Here is a 24525-nt window from a genome sequence, read left to right on the forward strand (position 1 = left end):
AACTTTGCTCCACATACTTATTAACTATTTTCGCTTATCCTCAGGCATGACTATTTTTGACCTAGAGGCTTTTCTCTTGAATTTGTATTCATTTACCTGGTGATCTTTTCGATAGTGGTATTATTCTAGTAAATTAATGTATGTGTCAATAGCTACGCCCCAAGGTAGCCACTTAAAACCAAACATAAAGGGGTGAGCTTCTGTTAACTGAGCAACATTTCTGTATATTTTGTAGCTAAACAGAAAATAAGACTGTGGTAAGACTGAAGGTTGAGAACAGTAATTGTATGACATATTTTTTATGAAATGTTGACTGTTATATTTTACTTTAGTTTGTGATTACCTCAAAATGGCTTCATGTCAGAAGGAAGTATTGGTGAGTTTCTATAATGTTCATGTGCTCAGTGATGTAGCAGAGCCAGACTTTGGTGGTGTAGCAAGTATTAAGAGAGTATTGGAGGGTATGCTTTGGGGTTGTTTGGAGGACCCAGTCTGAAAAGCATAGAGCTTGTAACGCTCAGGAAGTACAAAACTCACAGTTCAGCATATTTTTGATCTTCTCGGAAAAGCTTATTCGTTGTGTGGAGGATCTTGCATGGGTTTTTTTTTTTCTTTCTCTTTCTAAAGGCCTCAGCAGAAAACACGACAGGGTGACAAATGACACCAATGAACTTTAGGCATCCATGTCCATGAAGTGCACAAGAAGCGACGCGGTACATTAAAGTACAAACCTGTTCAGGGTGGCCATAAATGCTGTGTCTATGCAACAGAGGTGTGGTTAGCAGGACCTGCTCGCGACAGCAGCTGATAATGCACTCCCCAGCATAAACAAAGCCTTGCTCTTCAGCCCAGACGGCTTGAGTTCATGGGGGCACACCTCAGAGTAGTTTACATCATCGCTTTCCTGTTATTCCCCATTTCCCTCACGACGCGTCCTCGTCCCAAAGCTCTGCCCGCGTCCCTCGTTCTATGGTTCCCCGCTGGAGCAGTTTGCCTTGCTAATCCAGCAATAACATCCTCTGAGGAACACTTCTTATTTTTTAGGAACCGGAAGGAAACGTAGCGATGACTTCAAGTGCCGTCGCACAATGCAGCGTAGATTAGCTAGACAAGAGTGGTTCAGTATATGTGCCTTAAAGGGCATGTAATTAACAAAATGGAGTAAGAGAACGGAGGTGATCCAATACTGACTCACAATCTGACTGAGTTGGAGTTTGTGTAGATGCAGTTAGTGTGTCCGTCTTTTTGGAAGTTTGATCAAAGTAAAACAAGATTCCCAGTTGTCTGGAATATGGTATTTACTGTAACTCTTTAAGTCTGTGATAGTTCGGCTATGAAGAAGCGTGTGTGCCTTCGAACTGCGGTGCTGGCGAAGGTGTTTAACAATACCATGGTTCGTGGAGTAAACAAACAAGTGGATTCTTCATCAAATCAAACCTGAACAAGCATATTATGACAAGACCCAGGGCATTGGAAAATACTTCAATGCTTGTAAAATTTGAAGGTAAAAGTATAAAGGAATGATCAGAAATAAGACAGATGGTCTTAATTGTCTCGACAATTAATATACCTCTGGGAAGCCCGAAAATAGCGATTAGCATAACACCAAGTTAAAAGCAGAATTAGCTAATGGAAATCTGAACCGGCAGAGCAAGAGGATTATTCTTTTACAGGAAAGAGTGAAAACCTTGCAGCCGGGTGTCAAATCCCAGACACGTTGAGAGGAAAACTTGCATCTTCAGCGCGCCTGCCGGGCTGCCGGGCTGCAGACCTGCGCAGGCGGCCCAGTGTCTGCGTAACGTTTGCTGATCAAAGAGGCTGCCGCCCCTGTTTTGTTATTAAAATGAAACGAGATGACCCGGGCTGCTGAATCGTGTTTGTTTCGGCTGCTCATCCTCTACAGGTTCTTCCAGCATTGATGAATGAGCGGCATTGGTCCCTCAAAGTACATGCAAGTTCTCCTAATCGGCCTGTAATTAGCGGCCCAGGAAAGTACAGTGTTTGCATGAATGTCTGTAGGAAATCTGTGCAGCTAGCCTAGGCATTTACATAAAGGGTATTAACGAGGGGAAAATGGCGACGCGTGCTATCAGCAAATCGCTGTACTGTCTCGGAACAAAGAAGGTGCTCCTTCCTTATTCCTTATAAGTGTATTTCAGCAGTCTGACTATGCATAATTCTGCTCAAATGGGTCATTTGGAGACACAATGCAGTGTGTCGCTCCACCAAGTAGCAATTGTGGGAAAACATGGTTGTTTATGCAGAAACTGAGCTGCTAGCTCTTGGTCCAGCTGATGTATTTAAAAATATATAAATAAACTGTAGGGGTGGCATGGTGGTGCAGTGGTTAGCACTGTTATAACATACATCTGGGACTAGGGTTCCGGTCTCCTCTATGGCTCCATGTGTGTGAAGCTTGAATGTTCTCCCCATGTCGTCGTGTGGTTTTCATGAGGTACTCTGGTTTCCCCCCACAGTCCATAAACATGCTGAGGCTGATTGGAGTTACCAAACTGCCCATAAGTGTGAATGGTGTGTGAGTGTGGCCTGTGATGGGTTGCCGCCCCATCCTGGGCTGTTCCCTGCCTTGCGCCCATAGGCTCTGGATCCCCTATAAACTTTAATAGTATAAGCTGGTTCAGAAAATGGAGGGATGATCTTCATTGTCATGATGTTTTGTCTGTCAGAGTGTCAGCTTAGCCATTTTAAAACCTCTCCTAAAGTCACCCCAGTATTTGTAGCAACCATCCAATACACCCATATACTTTATTCTCTGTGATAGACCACCCATAACCCTGAATAGGACAAGTGGGTACAAAAAATGGAGGAATGAAAGTAGATTGAACTATTTAATTTGTTTTTATTTTATTTTCCTGTGTTATTAGCTGGAGTTGAACTAGTGTTGCCCCCTAGCCAGCGTGACACTATGCAGGCCCCTCCTTCATAATTGTTAGATGCCGGAAGTCCCTTCTGATCAAGCTTCTGGGGTACTTGGTCTGATACAGACTGGGAGGCACGTAAACCTGGGAGAAAGAAGGTTCCACCAGATGGATGAGGCACCTCATACGACTCCATACCTCTATGCTTTCAGCTGCATCAGATGGTGCTGTTGGGATCTTTGGATCCGTTTGATTCCTGCACTTGTCTTTTCAATGGAGGAGGGATGTAATACAGTATACAGGATGCATATTGAATCGGAGAACAAGGACGCTATTCATATCGCTGACAAAGCTTTAACTTGTTTTCTCAGGTCTTTCCTTTATTTTCATATAACTGTAGCAGTAAGTATTTAGTAAACTACTGTATTAATCCAAATTACCACTGTTTCTGGTAAGTATCTCAGTAGCAAACAGTTCACTTCTTTCTGTGATTTCTGTGTAAAATATCCTCTCAAACGTGGCCTCTCCAAGTGTAATTTTGGGGGATGGAGGGTAAACTCGACAAATTGCCATATTGCGTGTTTCATACACAAAGAGTCACAGTCTTGTGTTGAACGTAAATGAGAATCTGCATTTTTTTCCTGCAGTCCAATGGGGTTATTGTCTGCTGGCAACTTATCTGTTTATCGGGAGTCTCTGAAGGCTAGAAGTTAGAAACGCATCTTCATGTCACTGATGGGAAGTAGCAGGGCTTGGTTCCCGTTATACCCCATGAAACATAAACCAGGAATTTGTGTCATCTCACGGAAGGGTACTAGTTCTAGAATTTCCACCTCCGATCAATAAAATTCATTCTAATTCTAATAAACCCATTCCTTTTGGCTTCAGCTTCAGAGGGTCAATGGTCACTACTGTATGTGTCTAGGGTCCACTTCCGGTTTATGCTTCACCCATAAAGGTACCAGTTTTCCATTAACTTCGTTGTCAGACAATAGGATTGCTGCCTTGGATGTCTCAACCAAGAGGATATTCTGCTATAACACAACACAGACACTCAATGGACTGTCATTGCACTGAATCATTGTACCTTGCACTGTATGTATCAAGAGTGTAACTTTGGCTGGAACATTGGGGGGTCGAGGTCTCCACCTATTACAGGGGAAACATGATTATTGGGGGGGTCATATTGGCTGGATCTGATGAACATTATACCCCCCAGGAAATTACGCCCATGGTATGTATTAGTACAGGTTTGCAATGCTGCTACATTTTTAGCCATATAGCTGCTGCTATTTTTTATTCTATTTTACTGTATGTTGTTAAGTTTGATGCTGCACTTTAGTTCACTGTTGGACACTATATGGCCAAAAGTATGTGGGCAGTAGCTTGTCCTGCATCTCATTACAAATCTGAGGACATTAATATGAAGTTGCCTGGCCGTTGTTGCTGTGATAGCCTCTGGTCTTCGCTTTCCTTCGCTGCCATTCAGGTTGGACATTGAGGTTAGCTGACTTCTTGTGGCAACCACTTCTCAGCTGAACTTGGTCCTGGACATTTTGATGGTCACTTTACTTGCAGTTGACCAGGGCGGCTTTTCCAGGGCAGAAATGTGACTGACTTAGTGGAAAGATGGCGTCCTATGATGGTACCAAGTGGAAAGTCACTAACCTCTTCTGTACAACCAGTCATTCCGCTACTAGTATTTATTCCTGGACATGGTGTGACTGTGTGCTTAATTATACACAGGTGTATCTATAGATTATTGTTATTTTTATGTTTTATTTTTTCTATTTTATATAATGCATAGCATTGGTAGGGGAAGCACACAGAGTTTCATTGTTCTTGTACAAAGATGATTAACATATTTTGTGATTTTTTAAACAAGTTATTCTCCATGTTCCAAGGTGCATTTTTAGGGAGTTGGATAATGCCTCCAAGAAGTATTATAAGCATCGTTATAACTATTTATAGAAAGGCATAATACATTATAGGCATGTTTATTTTGCATTATGAATGCTTTATGAAGCTCTCACCTATTATGCACTATACATGCCTTCATAATGCATGGGTGCTTTAAGTGAAGTTTTACTGGGAATTGGTTCTTTGTGGAAGATATAGTTGGCTCCATATAGTGTCATTTGGAGAATTATGTGCAGTACTTTCCAAATTTCTTGTCAAAGATAACGCTCTTGCTTGGTTCTCTAGGCATTAAGCCAGCCAAACTTTTCTGTCCCCTCAAGTCATAAGGGACGTTTCACTGGAATGTAAAATATGGCTAGCCTACCTCTTTGGCAGATGTTCAAATAAAAAATGTGTAGATTCTTCGCATCACTGCTGTACAGGCATTGATGCAATGCTGCAGCTCACTCATGAGTAAATCTTTAAGGTCATTGTTTACTGCTTAGAACCTCTTTCAATGCTGAAATTATATGGGGGGGGGGGGTGTCCAGGGATGGACCTGGTTTTACACACCACAGACAGTTGGGGAGAACGTTCCATATCGGTATTGGGAAAACTTCAGTGTAACTTCCTCTGAAATTTTTCTCCTGCGTCAAAGACCTGAGGATTTCGTGAGTGGAAGGCCCTTATGGAGACCTAGCTCTTATCAGTATGGAGGATCTGTTCTTACATTCTCTCCAACCATGGAGGACAGAAGTCCCAGCAGGAAGTGGGAGAGGGGGCACGGTCGGCCAACACAGCCAATGGGGATCAACCAGGAAGTCAGACACCCTGCAAATATACCACAACTTCAGAGCTTTCTGTGAAGATATATACATACTTTGAAAATCTAGTTATAGGAAAAAATCTATTCCAGTACTTTTAAACTTGGTATTTATAGTATGTGTACCTACAGTATGTATGGTTTAAATAAATTATATGAAAAATGCCTAGTTAATAATAACTACTAAAAAGACATGCAGTTACCTGCCTACATTCTTTATTTTCTTTAAAAGCCACCTTTGTGCTGATATTCAGTATATTACAATTCACATTGAAACCTACAGGTGCCATTATAGGTATCTAGGAACGGCTTTCATGATAAATCTCTTCTTGCGGGCTGTTCCATTTTAAGATGTAACTGTTTGCAGTCCCAATTTTCCCTGGATGACCAGAGGAATGAGTATTACCATGCTCAGTTTGTAAGAAAGACATTATTATTCTCTTTTAGTCTTCAGTGGGTGCAATGGGTAAAACTAATGTGTAAAGTTCTATTTAAAATTTTTCTACACACAAAACCCAATTGCAAATTCATGGTTTCATGGTGAAGGACACGCAGTGTCCAGTAACTAACCCTTGTTTGTGTTTTTCTACTGTAATGTTTGTAGGCACATATGTGTTAAGGCGGAAGGCTCACACGTGTGCCAGGGGGAACAATGACACACTGTATTATGAGGCTACGGCGAAAACGCACCATTGTAACTGGGAAACGAGGCCATAACCACAGAACAGCATAGGCAAATCTTCATGGGTAAAATGTTCCATGCAGTGTAGAAAATGCAAAAGTTGTTTCAGTCGACGAAGGAACTGGTTGGAGCAAGGGAAGAGTCAGATGGGTCAAGCTAATAGGTGTCATTTCTATAACTAAAAAATGGAATTTTGTTGTATGTCCATGTTTGTTTGGCATTTCTGTTCAACATTTATAAATAGAAAAGTTTCGTAGTTTCTAAGTATCCTCAATGGGTCGGGGGGGGGGAGGGGTGGGGGGGGTGGGGGTATTCAAAATTAACCTGGGTGATCAGCCTGACACGTTATTGTAATTACACTACTTTTACTGCAACTAAATACCTTTTCAAAATTATGCTATTAAAAGTACTACAATTTAAATGGGCTTGTTACAGCCAATTCCCCTAATTTCCTGTTTATGATCTAACGTCATCCAACCTCACAGTGGCGCAATGAATGAGTGATATAAGGTACAGTGATACAGAGATAGATAAAATCAAACATTGAATTGTCACGCACTGTGAAAGCAGCAACATTAAAATAATATAGCTACCCTGACAGTACACATGCATAGGCCCCATGTCTCCACGATGCTTTACAATCCATTGGCAAATCATCTCTCTGAGGTCGTTGGGTCACCGGGACGATGATTCAACATTTCCCCTGATGTCTGCATGATGTATGTCAACCGCAACATGATGTTAATGAGATTCCTATGTAACGTTTAGCCTGTTGGTGTATTTTTCCTGATTAGGCTATATGACCCACAATAGGGTTATACTGTATATATTTATATACTATAGGATAGATTTGTTCCATTTATCCCACATGTAGGCGTACTGTTTAAAACTCAAACAATTTAACTGATTGTTATACATTTATTATTTAAAATATTAACAAAATGACAGAAACAGTAAAAATAACAGTTATGCTGAACTGATTAACGCAAAATTATTGAAAAAAATATGTGCTCACTGAAACCCACATTAGCTTACGTAATAATTTAAATATTATTAATAGGTCGAAATGGAATGCGATCTTTTAACGATAATCCCAGCTTAAACCAACATTCTGGCGATTTGTGTGTGCTGTCTGGGTATGTATACATTAACCAGAGAATTGATTCCCTAGTCACTAGTCACTTTTATTTGCAGTAATTGGTAAAGTAATTGATTTGTTTTTGAATGAAGTAGCTGTAACTAATTACTAATTTTCAGTAACTTGCACCACACTGGTCCTGAGCTTACAGGTTACACAGGCGAACATCTCAGTGGGATGCACGTCTTTACAGTATATAAATAAATGAATAAATGCTGTGGGAATTTCTCTTCTAAAACAGCTTAACTAGTCACCATTTATACATGATTTGGTTACCATACTGCAGTTGGTTACTTATCTGCATTTTTAAAACTTTATCTATAATCTGATTATGAACTAAACTAAATTTGTTTGGCATTCGTCATTTGCAAATGGAGTGACAAACAGAAGTGTTGCTGTAGAATGAGGAAGTTTTATTTATATTTATTGTAAAAGCCGTTACGTGGTGGAGTGGGGCCAGGCATATTTTTGGCCCATGACGTTGCTGCCGGCTTGGCAAATAATTTCTTCCTCCTGTTTTTCTTTTCCATTCGTGCATTTACTTCCTTATCACTTAGTCACTCAGTAACACTGATGTTAATAGTTCACTCATCCCATTCCTGACGTTTTATTTTCAAATAGTGAAGGTATTTTGTTTGCCTGCCCTTGTTCGATTTCATTTGTTCTGTCAAGGTTGAACTTATGATAGGGGTAGATGGAGTGGTTAAGATCGTCAGACATTGTGCTGCTCATCAGAGTAGAGACGACATACAGTCACAGCACCATCAGCGCGCCGTGGACACTATCAGCAGGGCCGCCAACTCTCACACATCTGGCATGACACTCATGCTTTAACACTTTCTCACCAATGTGAGAAATCTTACGGCAAATCTATATTATTCCATTATAAACCTAAAATTAGCTACAGCAAAAGTGTTGGGGTAGTTTGCAAACCCTACAGACTATTTACAGAATAATAAAACTATTATACAGGAAAATGGGTATGTAGACTCTGTAGACCATCTGATTCTTTCCTCCAGGAGTCCAATGCATCAGAATCAAACCTAAGGCCCGCATTCCTACATTCTGATATGCCTGAAGCTACCCGCTCGCCTACCCATTGTGCTGATATTCAGACCAACTAAGCCCTTCACTTCAGAGCTCATTTAATGGACTCCTGTGTACATAAAATAAAAAGTAGAATTCCGGCCTTTTAGGCTACAGAAGCAGCATATGATACATTTTTATCCTGTGATTAAGAACCAAACACATTTTTCTGGAAAGGTGTTCCTTTCTTCAGATGGAAATTTGTGAACTTGGCTCCCCATTCCCTAATTGTGACGGGGAACTTTGGGTTACACTACAGACTGCATTTATCATAATGAACGCTTTTTATTATGGGAATAACAGGCATCATGCTTGAATACCGAACATTGTGAGTTACTTGCAGCCTGTTGAATAGCATGTGTGGCTCATTGTCTGCGAACGTCACTGTTCCTTTTTGTGCCGAAATGTGAGATCAAGTTTAATGCATGTAAATCTCATTTATGGTTTCATAATAGGTTGTCTAGTTTGACATATTGTTATTGGGGGGCTTCTTCGTGAATTAAAGCATTGAAATGCTCTATTGGGCTTTGTTTATGACTGTATGTATTAATTATGCAGTATTATATCCAGTTGGCAGGGAAAATATTGAACTAAATACAGGGTAGTATGCACACATCATGCATGCCTGACACGTGTGCCTGACACGCATGCCTGACACGTGTGCTGACACTAGTGTGGTCAGCTGCTGCTGTGAGAAAGTGTTCCTCAGCTGAAGCAGGAACAAGTGGCTTCCTCTTCTGAACACACATCATCTTACTGTTATTCAGCATGTCTATAATCATCCATCCATCTTACGGCTGGACTTTAAATGTCCTGCATTAGATATCAGGATGGCCCCATAACATCATTGCATTGCTTCTCAAGCAGCTATAGAAAGAGATGCATTAACATGTTGATTGGCCCAGGGGCTGTTTTAGTTGTCAGAGGTATAGTTGTTGTGACAGTATAAATTGTTGACTAGTCTGCCTTGTAGATAGTAAAAAATATAAGTATTTCCACACCTTCAATTGATTGTCAATCAGAACATTGCTGTTGGGGTGGGCAGTGTGTGGCCCAGTGGCTTAAGCCTTTGTGTCTATAATCAGACGGTTGTCGGTTCACGCCTGGCCTCAGCATGTCTGCAGGTCTTTCAGCAAGACCCTTAGCCCTCAGCTCCAATAATGTGTCATTAATGTGCATGACATGTGTCATGTCATTCTTATGATGGTTACATGTCACCCTTATGTAGACTGCTTCAAGTAAAGCGTTGCCTGACTTGGACATCACCTCTCTGCATATGAAGGTGCAATTTGCAGTTCTGTGACAAGCCATTCTCTGATTTGTTGCAGCAGCTAGCAGACATGCCAGTTGTGTTGTACACTTTCTGCCTGGGTGATGGAGGGTCACCTACAGAAAGAATCCCATCACTTTCTTCCCAGAGCTCTGTAGATGGGATACACTATGAGTAAACAAGCCTCCCTCTGTCGATGCCTCATTCAGGCCTGGCTGATGGGATCCGGGCCTTTCCGGCTGCATGCCTCTAGTTGTAGTCACTACTATTTGCTTATTTGCACACCTCAATTATTTATTTGCTCAAACATGTCTACCTTATGCCAAATTTGCACTTGTTATAATTGGCACGTCTTTGTCTTTTTCACTCTAATTGCACATGACCACTTTGTATTCTATTCATAAAAATTTTGTTAGATTTATTATTTATGTGAAATTGCTATTTTATATCTTTTGGTATATATATATATATATATATATATATATATATATATTATCTTTATAATGCAGCATGGGGGACCTGTATGGAACGACATTTCAATACACTGTATACTGTGCATATTGTTGCATTGACAATAAACCAATCTTGAATCTTGAATCTTCAGGGCAAACAGGAATTCTCTGGAGTCCGAGTCGAGAGTCGCGGGGAATTGGGGAATCTTGCCCCTCTACCTCCTTTCCTCCTTCCTGGAATGTTCTCAAAACATAATCCCTCAGACTGTCAGGACTTGCTTAGTGCCACACAGACCCTCCACAGAGTTTCTGTGGACCTACCAAACCTGACCTACCAGGGTAATGTTTTCCAGTATACAATTTTATTTTGAAGATTTGAACAACTCTGAGCTATTAGTTAAGTTCTCCCCAAACGCGCTTGATGGGCCGAATGGCCTCCTCTCATTTGTAAATTTCTTATGTTCTTATGATTGTATTGCATTGAATGAGGTATTATGTTCTATTCTTGGTTGTAATAGGAAAATGACATTAGATAGATCACTTATATCAAGTAGGTTCTGAAATCCATTTTATTATAGTGGAGACGCCTTTATTATAATAAATTATTACCCCCTACATTGTAAATTAAGCTTTTGAATCACTTTATATCAGTGTCAGGAATTAACTTAGCATTCCCAAAAACTTAAGCTGCACCATTTATGCCTGAAATTTCTCAAGTCAGTGTTGAGGAAACGTCTGAAAAACTCCTGTCTAAAGCTAATGGTACATATGCATACATCACCCTGATAGCAAATGTTATTTTACAGATATTATAGAGGTTTATAGCATTGGATTCTATTGTATTTGTGGTATAGAGAATTTCTGAAGAAATGGGGAGGATATTTCTAGTGGGAATGCTTTCTGGAATTCTCCCGTGTGCCAGAGCAGTTTGGCAGGCATGAGAAACTTCATTCAGGCCGAGTGAGCATGTATTGATGTCGGGATAAGAGATTAAACTGTATCAGTGTTTGCTCTATTCTTCATACTGCCACATTTCCCTGGTTAGGTTCATTTTTTTATATATTGATTCACAGTAGAAGCACTTGCATATTCACCAGAGTAATTAAAAATTAATTTGTTTATTATTAGCTATAACAGTAAATCTTCATGACATTTATCATGGGATAGTCTACTTTTTTGGCGTCATCCTGAGCAATCTGCATGCTGGCTAGTTGCCAAAAAAGGCTGAATCTTTCACAGAACAGTGAAGTACCTTGTTCTTATATGGGAAGCACAGTCATGTCTCACTCAGTATGCGAGACATCTGGCTCCAGTCGGGCTCCATTCTGCTTGTACACATCTGGCTTTCTGCTCACATTATTGAAAAGCTTTTTAATTATAAAAAACTTGAAAGGTGAGACTGAGAGTCCCCCCCCCCCCCAGTTTGAAAAGTGTGGGGAAGGAAAGTTGGTGATATAATGGGCAGCGAATAAGGCAAGAATGATATCTGTCTGATCATTAATTTTCCTGCTTCAGTTTCAGCTCATGTACCAGTTACCCTGCAGCTTCTCGTCAGACTTACTGTAACTGTAATAGGACTCTCATGCCAACCTTGGTACCAGCCCAATCGCTTTCTGGCTCACGTACATATTCTAAAATGTGAGCAGCACTGTCTTCTGGTTAAACCGACATGAACGCTGCTGTACCCTTGGGTAAGATGCTTAACTCGAATATGTTGAATATTAATGTTCCCCTGTACAAACAAATCAACTCCCAGTTAGCTGCTTTGGATAAGAGAAGGAAGAGGGAGAATTTGCGGCCTGGAGATGGGCATGGATGGAGGGGGGGGTGGGGGATGTGACCACCAGTGCCAGGGCTAGATCCTGGATTTGCTGGGGTTAATCTGTTTACTTGATCCCTGATCATCTGGGTCAGTCAAAGTAGCTTGTTATTTCCATGGACTGGTTAACAACTGACCAATAAAAAAAACATATGGTTATGTGTGCATGTGTAGGACATTGTCCCTTTAAGACTGGCTTAAAAATGAACCCGGAACTTCTCTATCTTACTATCAGAATAATGCGGCAAATGGGATGGATATTTTTTTTTTGGATAGCTAGGGCTCGGTGAAGTGTAACTTGTATTTAAATTTCATTTGCTAAAGGGCATGGCAGAAATGCTGAAATGCCCCATTTTCCCCATAAATTATTAAGGGAAAAGGGGTTTTTTTAGTCATGGAAATGTGTCCTGTTTTTACCCGTTAGTTAATGTTGACTGTCTGTGCCATTTTACACACGTGGAAGATCGACAATAGGAGGAAGACGATTCTTCTCTTCTGTCATATTTTAGGTTTCATTTCCTCTATCAGACAGCGAAGGGGCACATCAAAGGTACCACAGTGGAGGTTTCGGCCTTCTGTTTATAACGACGTAATCGGCAAATTGGAAAGGGCCGGCTGGGAATCTGAGACGCAGCTCACTGTGCACAAAGGAATAGATCTACAGCAGAGTATGACCAGACAGAGACGTGTAACAGAAACAGAAAAGCTAAACGCAGTGTTTAGTATTTGTATGTAAACAAAAACCTGTCAAACGTGTTAAACATTGTCATTCATTGTTACCCAGTTTTTAATCATACCATAAGCATGCTTTTCCTCCTTCCTCAGACCTCTGATAGAAATCACACATTCACATCCATCCCTACATACCACCCTGCTTAGTAACGGCCTGGATACGCCCACTACCTGCCTACCATTGGCTGCCAGCACCTGTCAGAACTGTTGTGTCACTGCCCTTCTTCCGGCTAAATTAAAACCTTTACCTTTTCAAGCTCTGAAACACCCATCATAATTTTTTAATAATTCATGGTGTAATGTTCCTATTCTGTATCTTTTATCTATCATACATAGTTTTGGGCAAACAATCACTTTTTTATATCACAAAAAAACATGAATGTTGTGATATACATATATTTGCAGATTATTATTGTTATTATAAAAAAAAAAAACAATTATTTTCAAATCAACGAATCAATTAATTTTGATAATCGTGTCATCGTGTGATCCACTAATCGATTATTTTGGCCAAAACACAGGGTTTAAAGTGCAAATGCTGTATCATAAAAAATCAAAAAGCATTTTAAGTCATAGTTATAAAAAAAAATACACAATGTAGACAATATCTATTTAAAGTTACACAGAGACATAGAAACAAAGATCTGCTGTCCCCACTACATTTAGCCCGGTAAAAATTTTACTACATACCGTGGTATATGGCATTTTGACTGTGTTTTCAAAAGGAATGCTATTACAGCAATACGGTATATTGCGGTATTTTGAAATCTTGGTCACAAAATTAGCTGGGAACCCACGCACCACTTGAAGGATTTATTCGGCAAGACTTCAAAATGTCACTGGGTACTGTATTATACTGCTGGTATATCTGCCCCCTGCTGGTCTGGTGGAATATTATCGCTGTGTGTATGCGCTAATCGTGACCGTCTGTGACCGCAGACAAATGCAGTATGTAGGATATGTGGAAAAGTGGAAAAGGCTTAACACACCAATGTCAACGTTGCTAGGTGGTGATACAATTGTACATATGTTACGAGACGAACCGCAAAAATACAACCGATTGAAGACAAAATGAGTTGTTAACTATTTTCATTACTAAATGTTATTGATGTTATCAATTAGTTGTTGGACCTCTAGTGGCCATTTTAATTGGGATCTCTATGAAGTGCCAGACAGGACCAAATTGTTTGGTCGGAGAAGTCTCTGCATACACCACTGATCTGGGATGCCTGTTTGATGCTGAAATCACCACATACTGTATGGCACTGACAAGCACACCATGTTCAAAATTAAATAGATCGGGCATTTTCATTCGAACAGTAAGTGAGCCCTTGACCCTGTCTGTGTGCTGTATGTATTCATTGCAGCCACAAGATTCTCTGTTTAGAGGAATAGGCTGTTCGTAGTAACAGGCAGGTGTACCTAATAAACTGGCCATTGAGTGTACATTTTTACATTCAATTAAATTTCATCTCAATTAAATGAAATTGTGCTAATTCCTAGAGCCAGTTTGACTATATGAGTTTGAGATATCCACTCACTGTTGTACTTCTTTAAGCAGTTGTATGGCTCAGCACTGTATACTTGGAAAGTTAATATCTTTTCATAAATGGGGTAAAAAAGCCTGTCTACAGCTGTATTTATAAGTCATTTACACACAAATGGGTCCTATGTAGTCTTTCTAAGAGGTGGTCACATATATTTTCCATGCTTAAAAATTTACAGCATACATCTCACCTGTAAATGTTTGTTTTAACGTACAATTGCAGGCATATTAATGACTTTATGATGTTTTTACATCTGGTACAGGTACAGACTTTCTTCTCCATTCCATGTTACGTTTTAGGTTGTGAATTAAGATGGGCTTATAATTTTGAAACATAAACCTTTGCATATTTCCGTATTCTATGTGTTTTGTGAAAAATCATATATGAATTCTCTATAAATATTTTAAATGGACTGCCGTATCATTATTTTTAGATTTATTGGTAGTTTATTAACCAAATCCCATATTACAAAGTAAATTAGTCTTGTGTGTTTTTTTATAATCCTGGAATAAATATTAACTATAATAAGAATTTACAATATATGTACAGTACTGTGCATAAGTCTTAGACAGTCAAAGGAAATGTTTGAAGCTTTTTATCTGTGTACTAGGTATATATTTGCTCAGAACAACACACACAATTTAATATCAGAATATATGCAAATTAAGAACACGATAAAAACTAACAAGAATTTCTTCAGTTTTCCAAAAGGTTACTGATATCTGGTTGGACGTCTAGAAGAACCGTCTAGGTTCCCAAACCTCTCCTCAGGGGCACCTCAGCCATTCCATATATTCATTAAATTTCATCATCAGCTCTTTTATTTGATCGTTTTAGTTAGTTTAAAAAGTCAATGAAGCATTGATTAGCCAAATAAGGTGTGCTTGTGGTCAAATCAAAAAGTATATGGGTGTATTGGATGGTTGCTACAAATACTGGGGTGACTTTAGGAGAGGTTTTAAAATGGCTAAACTGACACTCTGACAGACAAAACATCATGACAATGAAGATCATCCCTCCATTTACTGAACCAGCTTATACTATTAAAGGTTATAGGGGATCCAGAGCCTATGGGCACAAGGCAGGGAACAGCCCAGGATGGGGCAGCAACCCATCACAGGCCACACTCACACACCATTCACACTTATGGGCAGTTTGGTAACTCCAATCAGCCTCAGCATGTTTATGGACTGTGGGGGGAAACCAGAGTACCTGGTGAAAACCACAGGCGACATGGGGAGAACATTCAAGCTTCACACACAGAACCTTGGCAAAGACTTAAATTCAGATCCCAGAACTGAGAGACGACAGTGCTAACCACTGCACCACCATTTTCTTTGCCTAAGACTTTTGCACATTATTGTATTTCAGTGCTTTTTGATTTTTAAAGTTAGTTAGAATTTAGGCGATTTTGTCCATAGCAAATAAATTCATTACAGTAATGTTTTACATTATCATATTCTCTTAAAATTGTCTCACGTCACAGACCTTTCTTGTGGAGCGTTTGAGAAGCCTGGCTATTGTTTGTGATTAACTGGCGACATCTGCTGGTGATTTGGATAATTGCGTCTTACCCACTGAGCCGTCGTGGCGTTCCATTCTTTTTCCATTCAAAAATCAAGTTCAGTCGCACTTAATTTTGTTGTCTTCTCTTCGCAGGGTGTCAGATCGGATGTGTGTAAGTACTGTTTCGTTTTCTCAAGATGTTTAAAGTACTGTCATTTTGTATGAGAATTATTATAGGGAGAGAGAATTGCCTGCTTATTTTGACGTCTACTGTACCTGTGCAATAACCCGCTCTCTGGGGATTAGGGTAAAGGTAAGCATTTAAATATCACTGTGTTGCATTTGTCGTCTTCGCTGCTCAGGCACTCCTTGTACGGATTTCGCAGCTGAATTCGTGTTTCCGTCAGTCATTACGGTTTCTACTGGAAACTGCACTTTAGACCCCAAAGTCAATGGCGGAAACTTCAGCTACTTTATGTCGGTTACATGTGCACGTAAGTCATTAAAACCCCGAAGTATATCGACAATCAAGAAATGAAATTTGAAGTGTATTTTCGCAGTGTCGTATAGGCATGTATTACTGAAATCGATTCAGACGACCCATGCTTTGTTCGCTCTGTCTGTATTGTATTTTTTATTCCGTCAGCAAACAATGATAGCAGCTACATCAACAACAGCTATAATCTTACTAATGTGACACTTGGGGAAAATTACACGTTCAACATAAACGCCTCGTTTGGGAACGTTAGCTATCCTGTGACCCTTTACAGTTATACGTGTAAGTATTCTTAAAATGTTGAAATAAAATATGTGCAAATCAGTGCAATATGTTTGCCTTATTTGTATGTCTGTTTCTTCTTCTTACCATGGATGGCTGTTGCAGCTAACTTCAAAGTGTCAAGTATTTATTTCAGACGCAGAGTGACTTGCTTTTCCGTGTTGCAGATGTTAACCCACTGACAAACCTCAGGGTAGTCAACCAAACAACTGGATCCATCGGAATTAGCTGGGACCTACAGCCAAACGTGACCTCGGCTGCGTTCAGCTACTCTGTATCCTATAATAACTCCATCATAAATACCACGAGTAAATCTGCGCTTCTTCAGGACTTGCAGCCAGGGACTCCGTACAACATTTCTGTGATGATTGTGATACCCCAGAGTACTTCCCAGGTTACTGTTCGGGCTTATACCAGTAAGAGGCAGGCCACGGCTCACAGACACCATCTTAGATAAATTACAGCTAAAATGCATTTGTGCTCATTTAATAATGCACTGCTACTCTCATAATGTGGATTACATTGTGCTGTCCAAGTTGGTGAGCTAGTAGTCATGTAGCGCATCTTCATCCTTTGGGCGTATTGGCACTCACTGTGTATATATAGTACATAATCAGGGTTGCCAACTCACATATCTGGCGTGAGTCTCACGCTCATGCAGGAAATCTTACAACAAATCTATATTATAAACCTATATTTAGCTATGTCAATCACGTTGCGGTAGTTGCAAACCCTATAGACTATTTACAAGGTAATAAAATTGTGCCATACCTTTAAATGAGTGTGCAGACATGTCACGAATTGAAAAACTCCCGCCAGCCGGCTGCCCAAAATTGGCAACACTGTACAATTGGTGTTAATACTGAAACGAGTCAACACTGGAAGTAAGGAGCTGCTACAAAAAATGAGAAACTAGCTTGCAGTTACGGTGAAGTGGCTATCAATTAAATGACCGTCACTGCAGTTATCTTTGGCTTTGTTGTACAGGACTATGCAGAATGTTGACCTGTCAGTATGGCTGATTTGGTGGTAGTAAGAAGGTTCTCTGTGTATTTACTGATACATTCTTGGAAATGCTGATTCTGTGTCTACAGGCATTGCCAAAAGTTCTCTAAAATGAATTTTATTAGCCTGATCTTAAAAATATACAATTTGACTTGTAAACTCAAGTTTTCAATATTTGATTCTTATATGAAAGGGATGACTGGCCTTTCACAAGTTCCTCGTTTTAGTGGAAAATAATGCACAAATGTAATGTGTTCTGATAGGTGTTTTTTTTTTTTTTTACCTATTATGAATTTCTCATGGAAATTAGTGAGAAAATGTTTTCAAAATCTCACCACTTACTTACATGTTGTAATTACATTACTTAACAGTTTAGGCATACCCAAGAGTACAGTTTGTTGAAAATGTCTCTGTCGGTAACACTTTGCTTGATGGGGCACAAATACTTAGTAACTCAGTTACTACTGAAGTACAAATCATGAACAAATATACTCTACTTGAGATAAAAGATGCGTCACAATTAATTAATGATGACTAAACATAAGATCAGTATTTCATTTGTGTTATTCATTACTTATGTATATTGCAAGGAATATATTACATGTATTCATTACTTATACATATATTGCAACTTGTAGTTCACAAAGTTTTACAGAATTAACAGATAAAGTAACATATAAAACATGTAACGATTAATGATTAATTAGCATGAGATTGGTATGTAAATAAGGCTTAGTTTGTGGATAATACATGAATAATAGGATAATGCTACATTACTTGTGCCCCATCAAGTAAAGTGTTACCCCTCTATCTAATAACAATTTGAAAAAGAACACAGAATGAATCTGTATGTTAAAAAACTTTTTTCCTTCGTGTCACCCTCTCTTTCACGTGCAGGACCTGATGTCATCAGGAACCTGACTGTCACTGCAGTATCAACAACGTCTGTCTCGTTGTCCTGGGTTCCTCCTGTGGGAAATGCTGCCTCTTACAGTGTACTATGGAATGACAGCAGTACTCAGCAGAATACTACTTCACTTAACACATCCATAACCATTAGTAATCTGACCGCTGGAACTCAGTATACATTCAGTGTCACTGCGATTGCAGGAGAAAATCAAACTGCAGGAGCTCCTATCAGTCTGTCACAATATACCAGTGAGTCTTCATTAAAAATTAATCTTTGCCCTGTAGATTTTTTTGGGAATTATAATTTAAATATGGAATATCCATATGTTGTGTGGCAGTGATACCTGACTTCTTAATGGTTTCTTGCGTTGGGATACAATGGAATGTACCTCACAGGTATACTTTGTTCCAGATGATGTTTTTGACATGTTGAGAATTTAGGATAGTAAACAAGCCTGTAAGTAACTTAAAAGACTGCATTTGCAGCCCAATAGACAGGAAGCTGGTGTGATGTCACGGCCCCTTCACAGCTTGGCCCTCATGCTGTTGTGAAGTTTCTTTTGGGTTCTCTGGTTTCCTACATTTTCTGAAGACGTGTTGAGGTGAATTGGAGTTTCCAAATTCTCTATAGTTCTGAATGGTGTGTGTGCCTGTGATGGTTTAGATGGTGGAGATCAGGAATGAATAAGAGAAAGTTCCAATTTTGTTCTAAGAAAAATGGTGGTTAAATATTTGCAACATCCAATTCCAGCAAGGAAGTGTCTGACCGCGTTATTCTGCCCCTTACGTTTATCAAATGGTACAGTTTGTAGAAAATGTCATTATTTCATATTGGTTAGGAAAATTCACAAAATTAATCTGTATATTAAAAAACTGTTCTCTACCCTGACCCCCTCTCTTTCACGCACAGTACCTGATGTCATCAGGAACCTGACTGTCACTGCAGTATCAACAACGTCTGTCTCGTTGTCCTGGGTTCCTCCTGTGGGAAATGCTGCCTCTTACAGTGTACTATGGAATGACAGCAGTACTCAGCAGAATACTACTTCACTTAACACATCCATAACCATTAGTAATCTGACCGCTGGAACTCAGTATACATTCAGTGTCACTGCGATTGCAGGAGATAATCAAGCTGCAGGAGCTCCTATCAGTCTGTCACAATATACCAGTGAGTCTTCATTATGAATGAACCTTTGTCTTTTACTTTGGAATTTCTTCTAGTAGTGGTATAGTTTTTGTAAGTCTTATACGTCTGTTGTGTGGAAATAATACTTGGTTTGTTAAAGCTTTCTTGAGTTGTAATAGAGTGAACGGTCACTCAGAGATATACTGTCTTTTTGAAGGTCTATCTGTCATTTGAACAATTTAACACCATAAAGACACTTGTAGACAAAACGTAAGATTTTTTTATTTTCAGTGTTATGGAAAGTACAGATTCTTCTATGGAATCTGGTGACTAGATGTTTTCAAAATCCATTTCCAGCAAAAAGGTGGCTAACTGCATAACTGTGCCAGTATATCTACCTATGAGCAGGGATGTAGCTAAAAATTCTGGCACCACTGAGAGAATATCACTTTGTGCCCCCCAGCCAATATTACATGTAATTTTACTTATTCAGGGGACCCTGTTAACCCACTGAAACTGCCAGGGTATTCACACCCCTCCGACACCCTTGTCTTAGGGTACAATCTATCGAAAATGCCTTTAGGTAATGAGGGTTTGAAAAAAAATCACAAAATGAATCTTTAACTGAAAAATTGTTTTCTTCCCTGACCCCCTCTCTTGCACGCACAGTACCTGATGTCATCAGGATCCTGACTGTCACTGCAGTATCAACAACGTCTGTCTCGTTGTCCTGGGCTCCTCCTGTGGGAAATGCTGCCTCTTACAGTGTACTATGGAATGACAGCAGTACTCAGCAGAATACTTCTTCACTTTACACATCCATAACCATTAGTAATCTGACCGCTGGAACTCAGTATACATTCAGTATAACTGCGATTGCAGGAGATAATCAAACTGCAGGAGCTCCTGTCAGTCTGTCACAATATACCAGTGAGTCTTCATTATGAATGAACCTTTGTCTTTTACTTTGGAATTTCTTCTAGTAGTAGTATAGTTTTTGTTAGTCTTATACGTCCATTGTGTGGTAATAATAGTTTTTTTTAAAGCTTTCCTGAGTTATAGTAGAAAGGAGAGTAACTCAGAGATATACTGTCTTTTTGAAGGTCTTTCTGTCATTTTAACAATTAAATGCCGTAATGACACTTGTAGATACCTTCAAAGATGTTTTTCAGTATTACTAGAAAATACAGATTTATTTAAGGAAACTGTTGGCTAGATTTTTTCAAAATCCATTTCCAAGAAGAAACTGTCTTTTTTCATTATTGTGCCAGTATATCTACCCAAGAGCAGGGATGTAGCTAGAAATTCTTGCCCCAATGACAGAATATGTGCTTGGGCCCCCTCACCCAATATTACATGTAATTTTACTTATTCAGGGGACCCTGTTAACCCACTGAAACTGCCAGGGTATTCACACCCCTCCGACACCCTTGTCTTAGGGTACAATCTATCGAAAATGCCTTTAGGTAATGAGGGTTTGAAAAAAAATCACAAAATGAATCTTTAACTGAAAAATTGTTTTCTTCCCTGACCCCCTCTCTTGCACGCACAGGACCTGATGTCATCAGGATCCTGACTGTCACTGCAGTATCAACAACATCTGTCTCGTTGTCCTGGGCTCCTCCTGTGGGAAATGCTGCCTCTTACAGTGTACTATGGAATGACAGCAGTACTCAGCAGAATACTACTTCACTTAACACATCCATAACCATTAGTAATCTGACCGCTGGAACTCAGTATACATTCAGTGTCACTGCGATTGCAGGAGATAATCAAGCTGCAGGAGCTCCTATCAGTCTGTCACAATATACCAGTGAGTCTTCATTATGAATGAACCTTTGTCTTTTACTTTGGAATTTCTTCTAGTAGTGGTATAGTTTTTGTAAGTCTTATACGTCTGTTGTGTGGAAATAATACTTGGTTTGTTAAAGCTTTCTTGAGTTGTAATAGAGTGAACGGTCACTCAGAGATATACTGTCTTTTTGAAGGTCTATCTGTCATTTGAACAATTTAACACCATAAAGACACTTGTAGACAAAACGTAAGATTTTTTTATTTTCAGTGTTATGGAAAGTACAGATTCTTCTATGGAATCTGGTGACTAGATGTTTTCAAAATCCATTTCCAGCAAAAAGGTGGCTAACTGCATAACTGTGCCAGTATATCTACCTATGAGCAGGGATGTAGCTAAAAATTCTGGCACCACTGAGAGAATATCACTTTGTGCCCCCCAGCCAATATTACATGTAATTTTACTTATTCAGGGGACCCTGTTAACCCACTGAAACTGCCAGGGTATTCACACCCCTCCGACACCCTTGTCTTAGGGTACAATCTATCGAAAATGCCTTTAGGTAATGAGGGTTTGAAAAAAAATCACAAAATGAATCTTTAACTGAAAAATTGTTTTCTTCCCTGACCCCCTCTCTTGCACGCACAGTACCTGATGTCATCAGGATCCTGACTGTCACTGCAGTATCAACAACGTCTGTCTCGTTGTCCTGGGCTCCTCCTGTGGGAAATGCTGCCTCTTACAGTGTACTATGGAATGACAGCAGTACTCAGCAGAATACTACTTCACTTAACACATCCATAACCATTAGTAATCTGACCGCTGGAACTCAGTATACATTCAGTGTCACTGCGATTGCAGGAGATAATCAAGCTGCAGGAGCTCCTATCAGTCTGTCACAATATACCAGTGAGTCTTCATTATGAATGAACCTTTGTCTTTTACTTTGGAATTTCTTCTAGTAGTAGTATAGTTTTTGTTAGTCTTATACGTCCATTGTGTGGTAATAATAGTTTTTTTTAAAGCTTTCCTGAGTTATAGTAGAAAGGAGAGTAACTCAGAGATATACTGTCTTTTTGAAGGTCTTTCTGTCATTTTAACAATTAAATGCCGTAATGACACTTGTAGATACCTTCAAAGATGTTTTTCAGTATTACTAGAAAATACAGATTTATTTAAGGAAACTGTTGGCTAGATTTTTTCAAAATCCATTTCCAAGAAGAAACTGTCTTTTTTCATTATTGTGCCAGTATATCTACCCAAGAGCAGGGATGTAGCTAGAAATTCTTGCCCCAATGACAGAATATGTGCTTGGGCCCCCTCACCCAATATTACATGTAATTTTACTTATTCAGGTGGTGCTGTGTAGTGCTTGGCCCCCTGAAACTGCCACGGTATCCATACCCCTCCGATACCCCTGCCCAAGGCTAAAGTCTATGGAAATACCCTTACATTATAACGATTTAGAAAAATCCATACAATGTATCTTTGACTGAAAAATTGTTTTCTTCCCTGACCCCCTCTCCTGCACGCACAGGACCTGATGTCATCAGGAACCTGACTGTCACTGTAATATCAACAACGTCTGTCTCATTGACCTGGGCTCCTCCTGTGGGAAATGCTGCCTTTTACAGTGTACTATGGAATGACAGCAGTACTCAGCAGAATACTACTTCACTTAACACATCCATAACCATTAGTAATCTGACCGCTGGAACTCAGTATACATTCAGTGTCACTGCGATTGCAGGAGATAATCAAGCTGCAGGAGCTCCTATCAGTCTGTCACAATATACCAGTGAGTCTTCATTATGAATGAACCTTTGTCTTTTACTTTGGAATTTCTTCTAGTAGTGGTATAGTTTTTGTTAGTCTTATACGTCTGTTGTGTGGAAATAATACTTGGTTTGTTAAAGCTTTCTTGAGTTGTAATAGAGTGAACGGTCACTCAGAGATATACTGTCTTCCAGATTAAATTTCCGTCATTTGAACAATTTAACACCATAAAGACACTTGTAGACAACTCGTAAGATTTTTTTTATTTTCAGTGTTATGGAAAGTACAGATTCTTCTATGGAATCTGGTGACTAGATGTTTTCAAAATCCATTTCCAGCAAAAAGGTGGCTAACTGCATAACTGTGCCAGTATATCTACCTATGAGCAGGGATGTAGCTAAAAATTCTGGCCCCACTGAGAGAATATCACTTTGTGCCCCCCACCCAATATTACATATACTTTTATTTATTCAAGGGCCCCTGGTAAGTTCTTGGCCCCCTGAAACTGCCCGGGTATCCATACCCCTCTGACACCCCTGACCAAGGGTACAGTCTATGGAAAATGCCCTTTGGTAATGCGGGTTTGAAAAAAATCACAAAATGAATCCTTAATTGAAAAATTGTTTTCTTCCCTGACCCCCTCTCTTGCACGCACAGGACCTGATGTCATCAGGAACCTCACTGTCACTGTAATATCAACAACATCTGTCTCATTGTCCTGGGCTCCTCCTGTGGGAAATGCTGCCTTTTACCGTGTACTATGGAATGACAGCAGTACTCAGCAGAATACTTCTTCACTTAACACATCCATAACCATTAGTAATCTGACCGCTGGAACTCAGTATACATTCAGTGTCACTGCGATTGCAGGAGATAATCAAATTGCAGGAGCTCCTATCAGTCTGTCACAATTTTCCAGTGAGTCTTCATTATGAATGAACCTTTGTCTTTTACTTTGGAATTTCTTCTAGTAGTGGTGTAGTTTTTGTTAGTATTATAAGTCTGTTGTGTGGAAATAATACTTGGTTTGTTAAAGCTTTCTTGAGTTGTAATAGAGTGGACGGTTACTGAGATATACTGTCTTCCAGATTAAATTTCCGTCATTTGAACAATTTAACACCATAAAGACACTTGTAGACAACTCGTAAGATTTTTTTTATTTTCAGTGTTATGGAAAGTACAGATTCTTCTATGGAATCTGGTGACTAGATGTTTTCAAAATCCATTTCCAGCAAAAAGGTGGCTAACTGCTTACTGTAACTGTGCCAGTATATCTACCTATGAGCAGGGATGTAGCTAAAAA

At 39.5% G+C, this 24525-nt stretch overlaps 1 protein-coding gene across 1 annotated transcript in view; it reads left to right on the forward strand.

The window, feature by feature from the left end:
- Positions 1-24525, forward strand: part of LOC111859446 (receptor-type tyrosine-protein phosphatase beta-like) — a 51869-nt gene that overhangs the window by 1609 nt on the left and 25735 nt on the right. The window contains exons 2-11 of the mRNA XM_072698202.1: positions 15987-16005; positions 16196-16327; positions 16480-16611; positions 16779-17027; positions 18514-18774; positions 19436-19696; positions 21207-21461; positions 22089-22355; positions 22984-23244; positions 23880-24140. Of these exons, the coding sequence (XP_072554303.1) occupies positions 15987-16005; positions 16196-16327; positions 16480-16611; positions 16779-17027; positions 18514-18774; positions 19436-19696; positions 21207-21461; positions 22089-22355; positions 22984-23244; positions 23880-24140 (2098 nt within the window). The remainder of the gene's footprint in view (positions 1-15986; positions 16006-16195; positions 16328-16479; positions 16612-16778; positions 17028-18513; positions 18775-19435; positions 19697-21206; positions 21462-22088; positions 22356-22983; positions 23245-23879; positions 24141-24525) is intronic.

Source organism: Paramormyrops kingsleyae, chromosome 13 (assembly GCF_048594095.1).
Source record: "Paramormyrops kingsleyae isolate MSU_618 chromosome 13, PKINGS_0.4, whole genome shotgun sequence".
NCBI classification, from domain to species: Eukaryota; Metazoa; Chordata; class Actinopteri; order Osteoglossiformes; family Mormyridae; genus Paramormyrops; species Paramormyrops kingsleyae.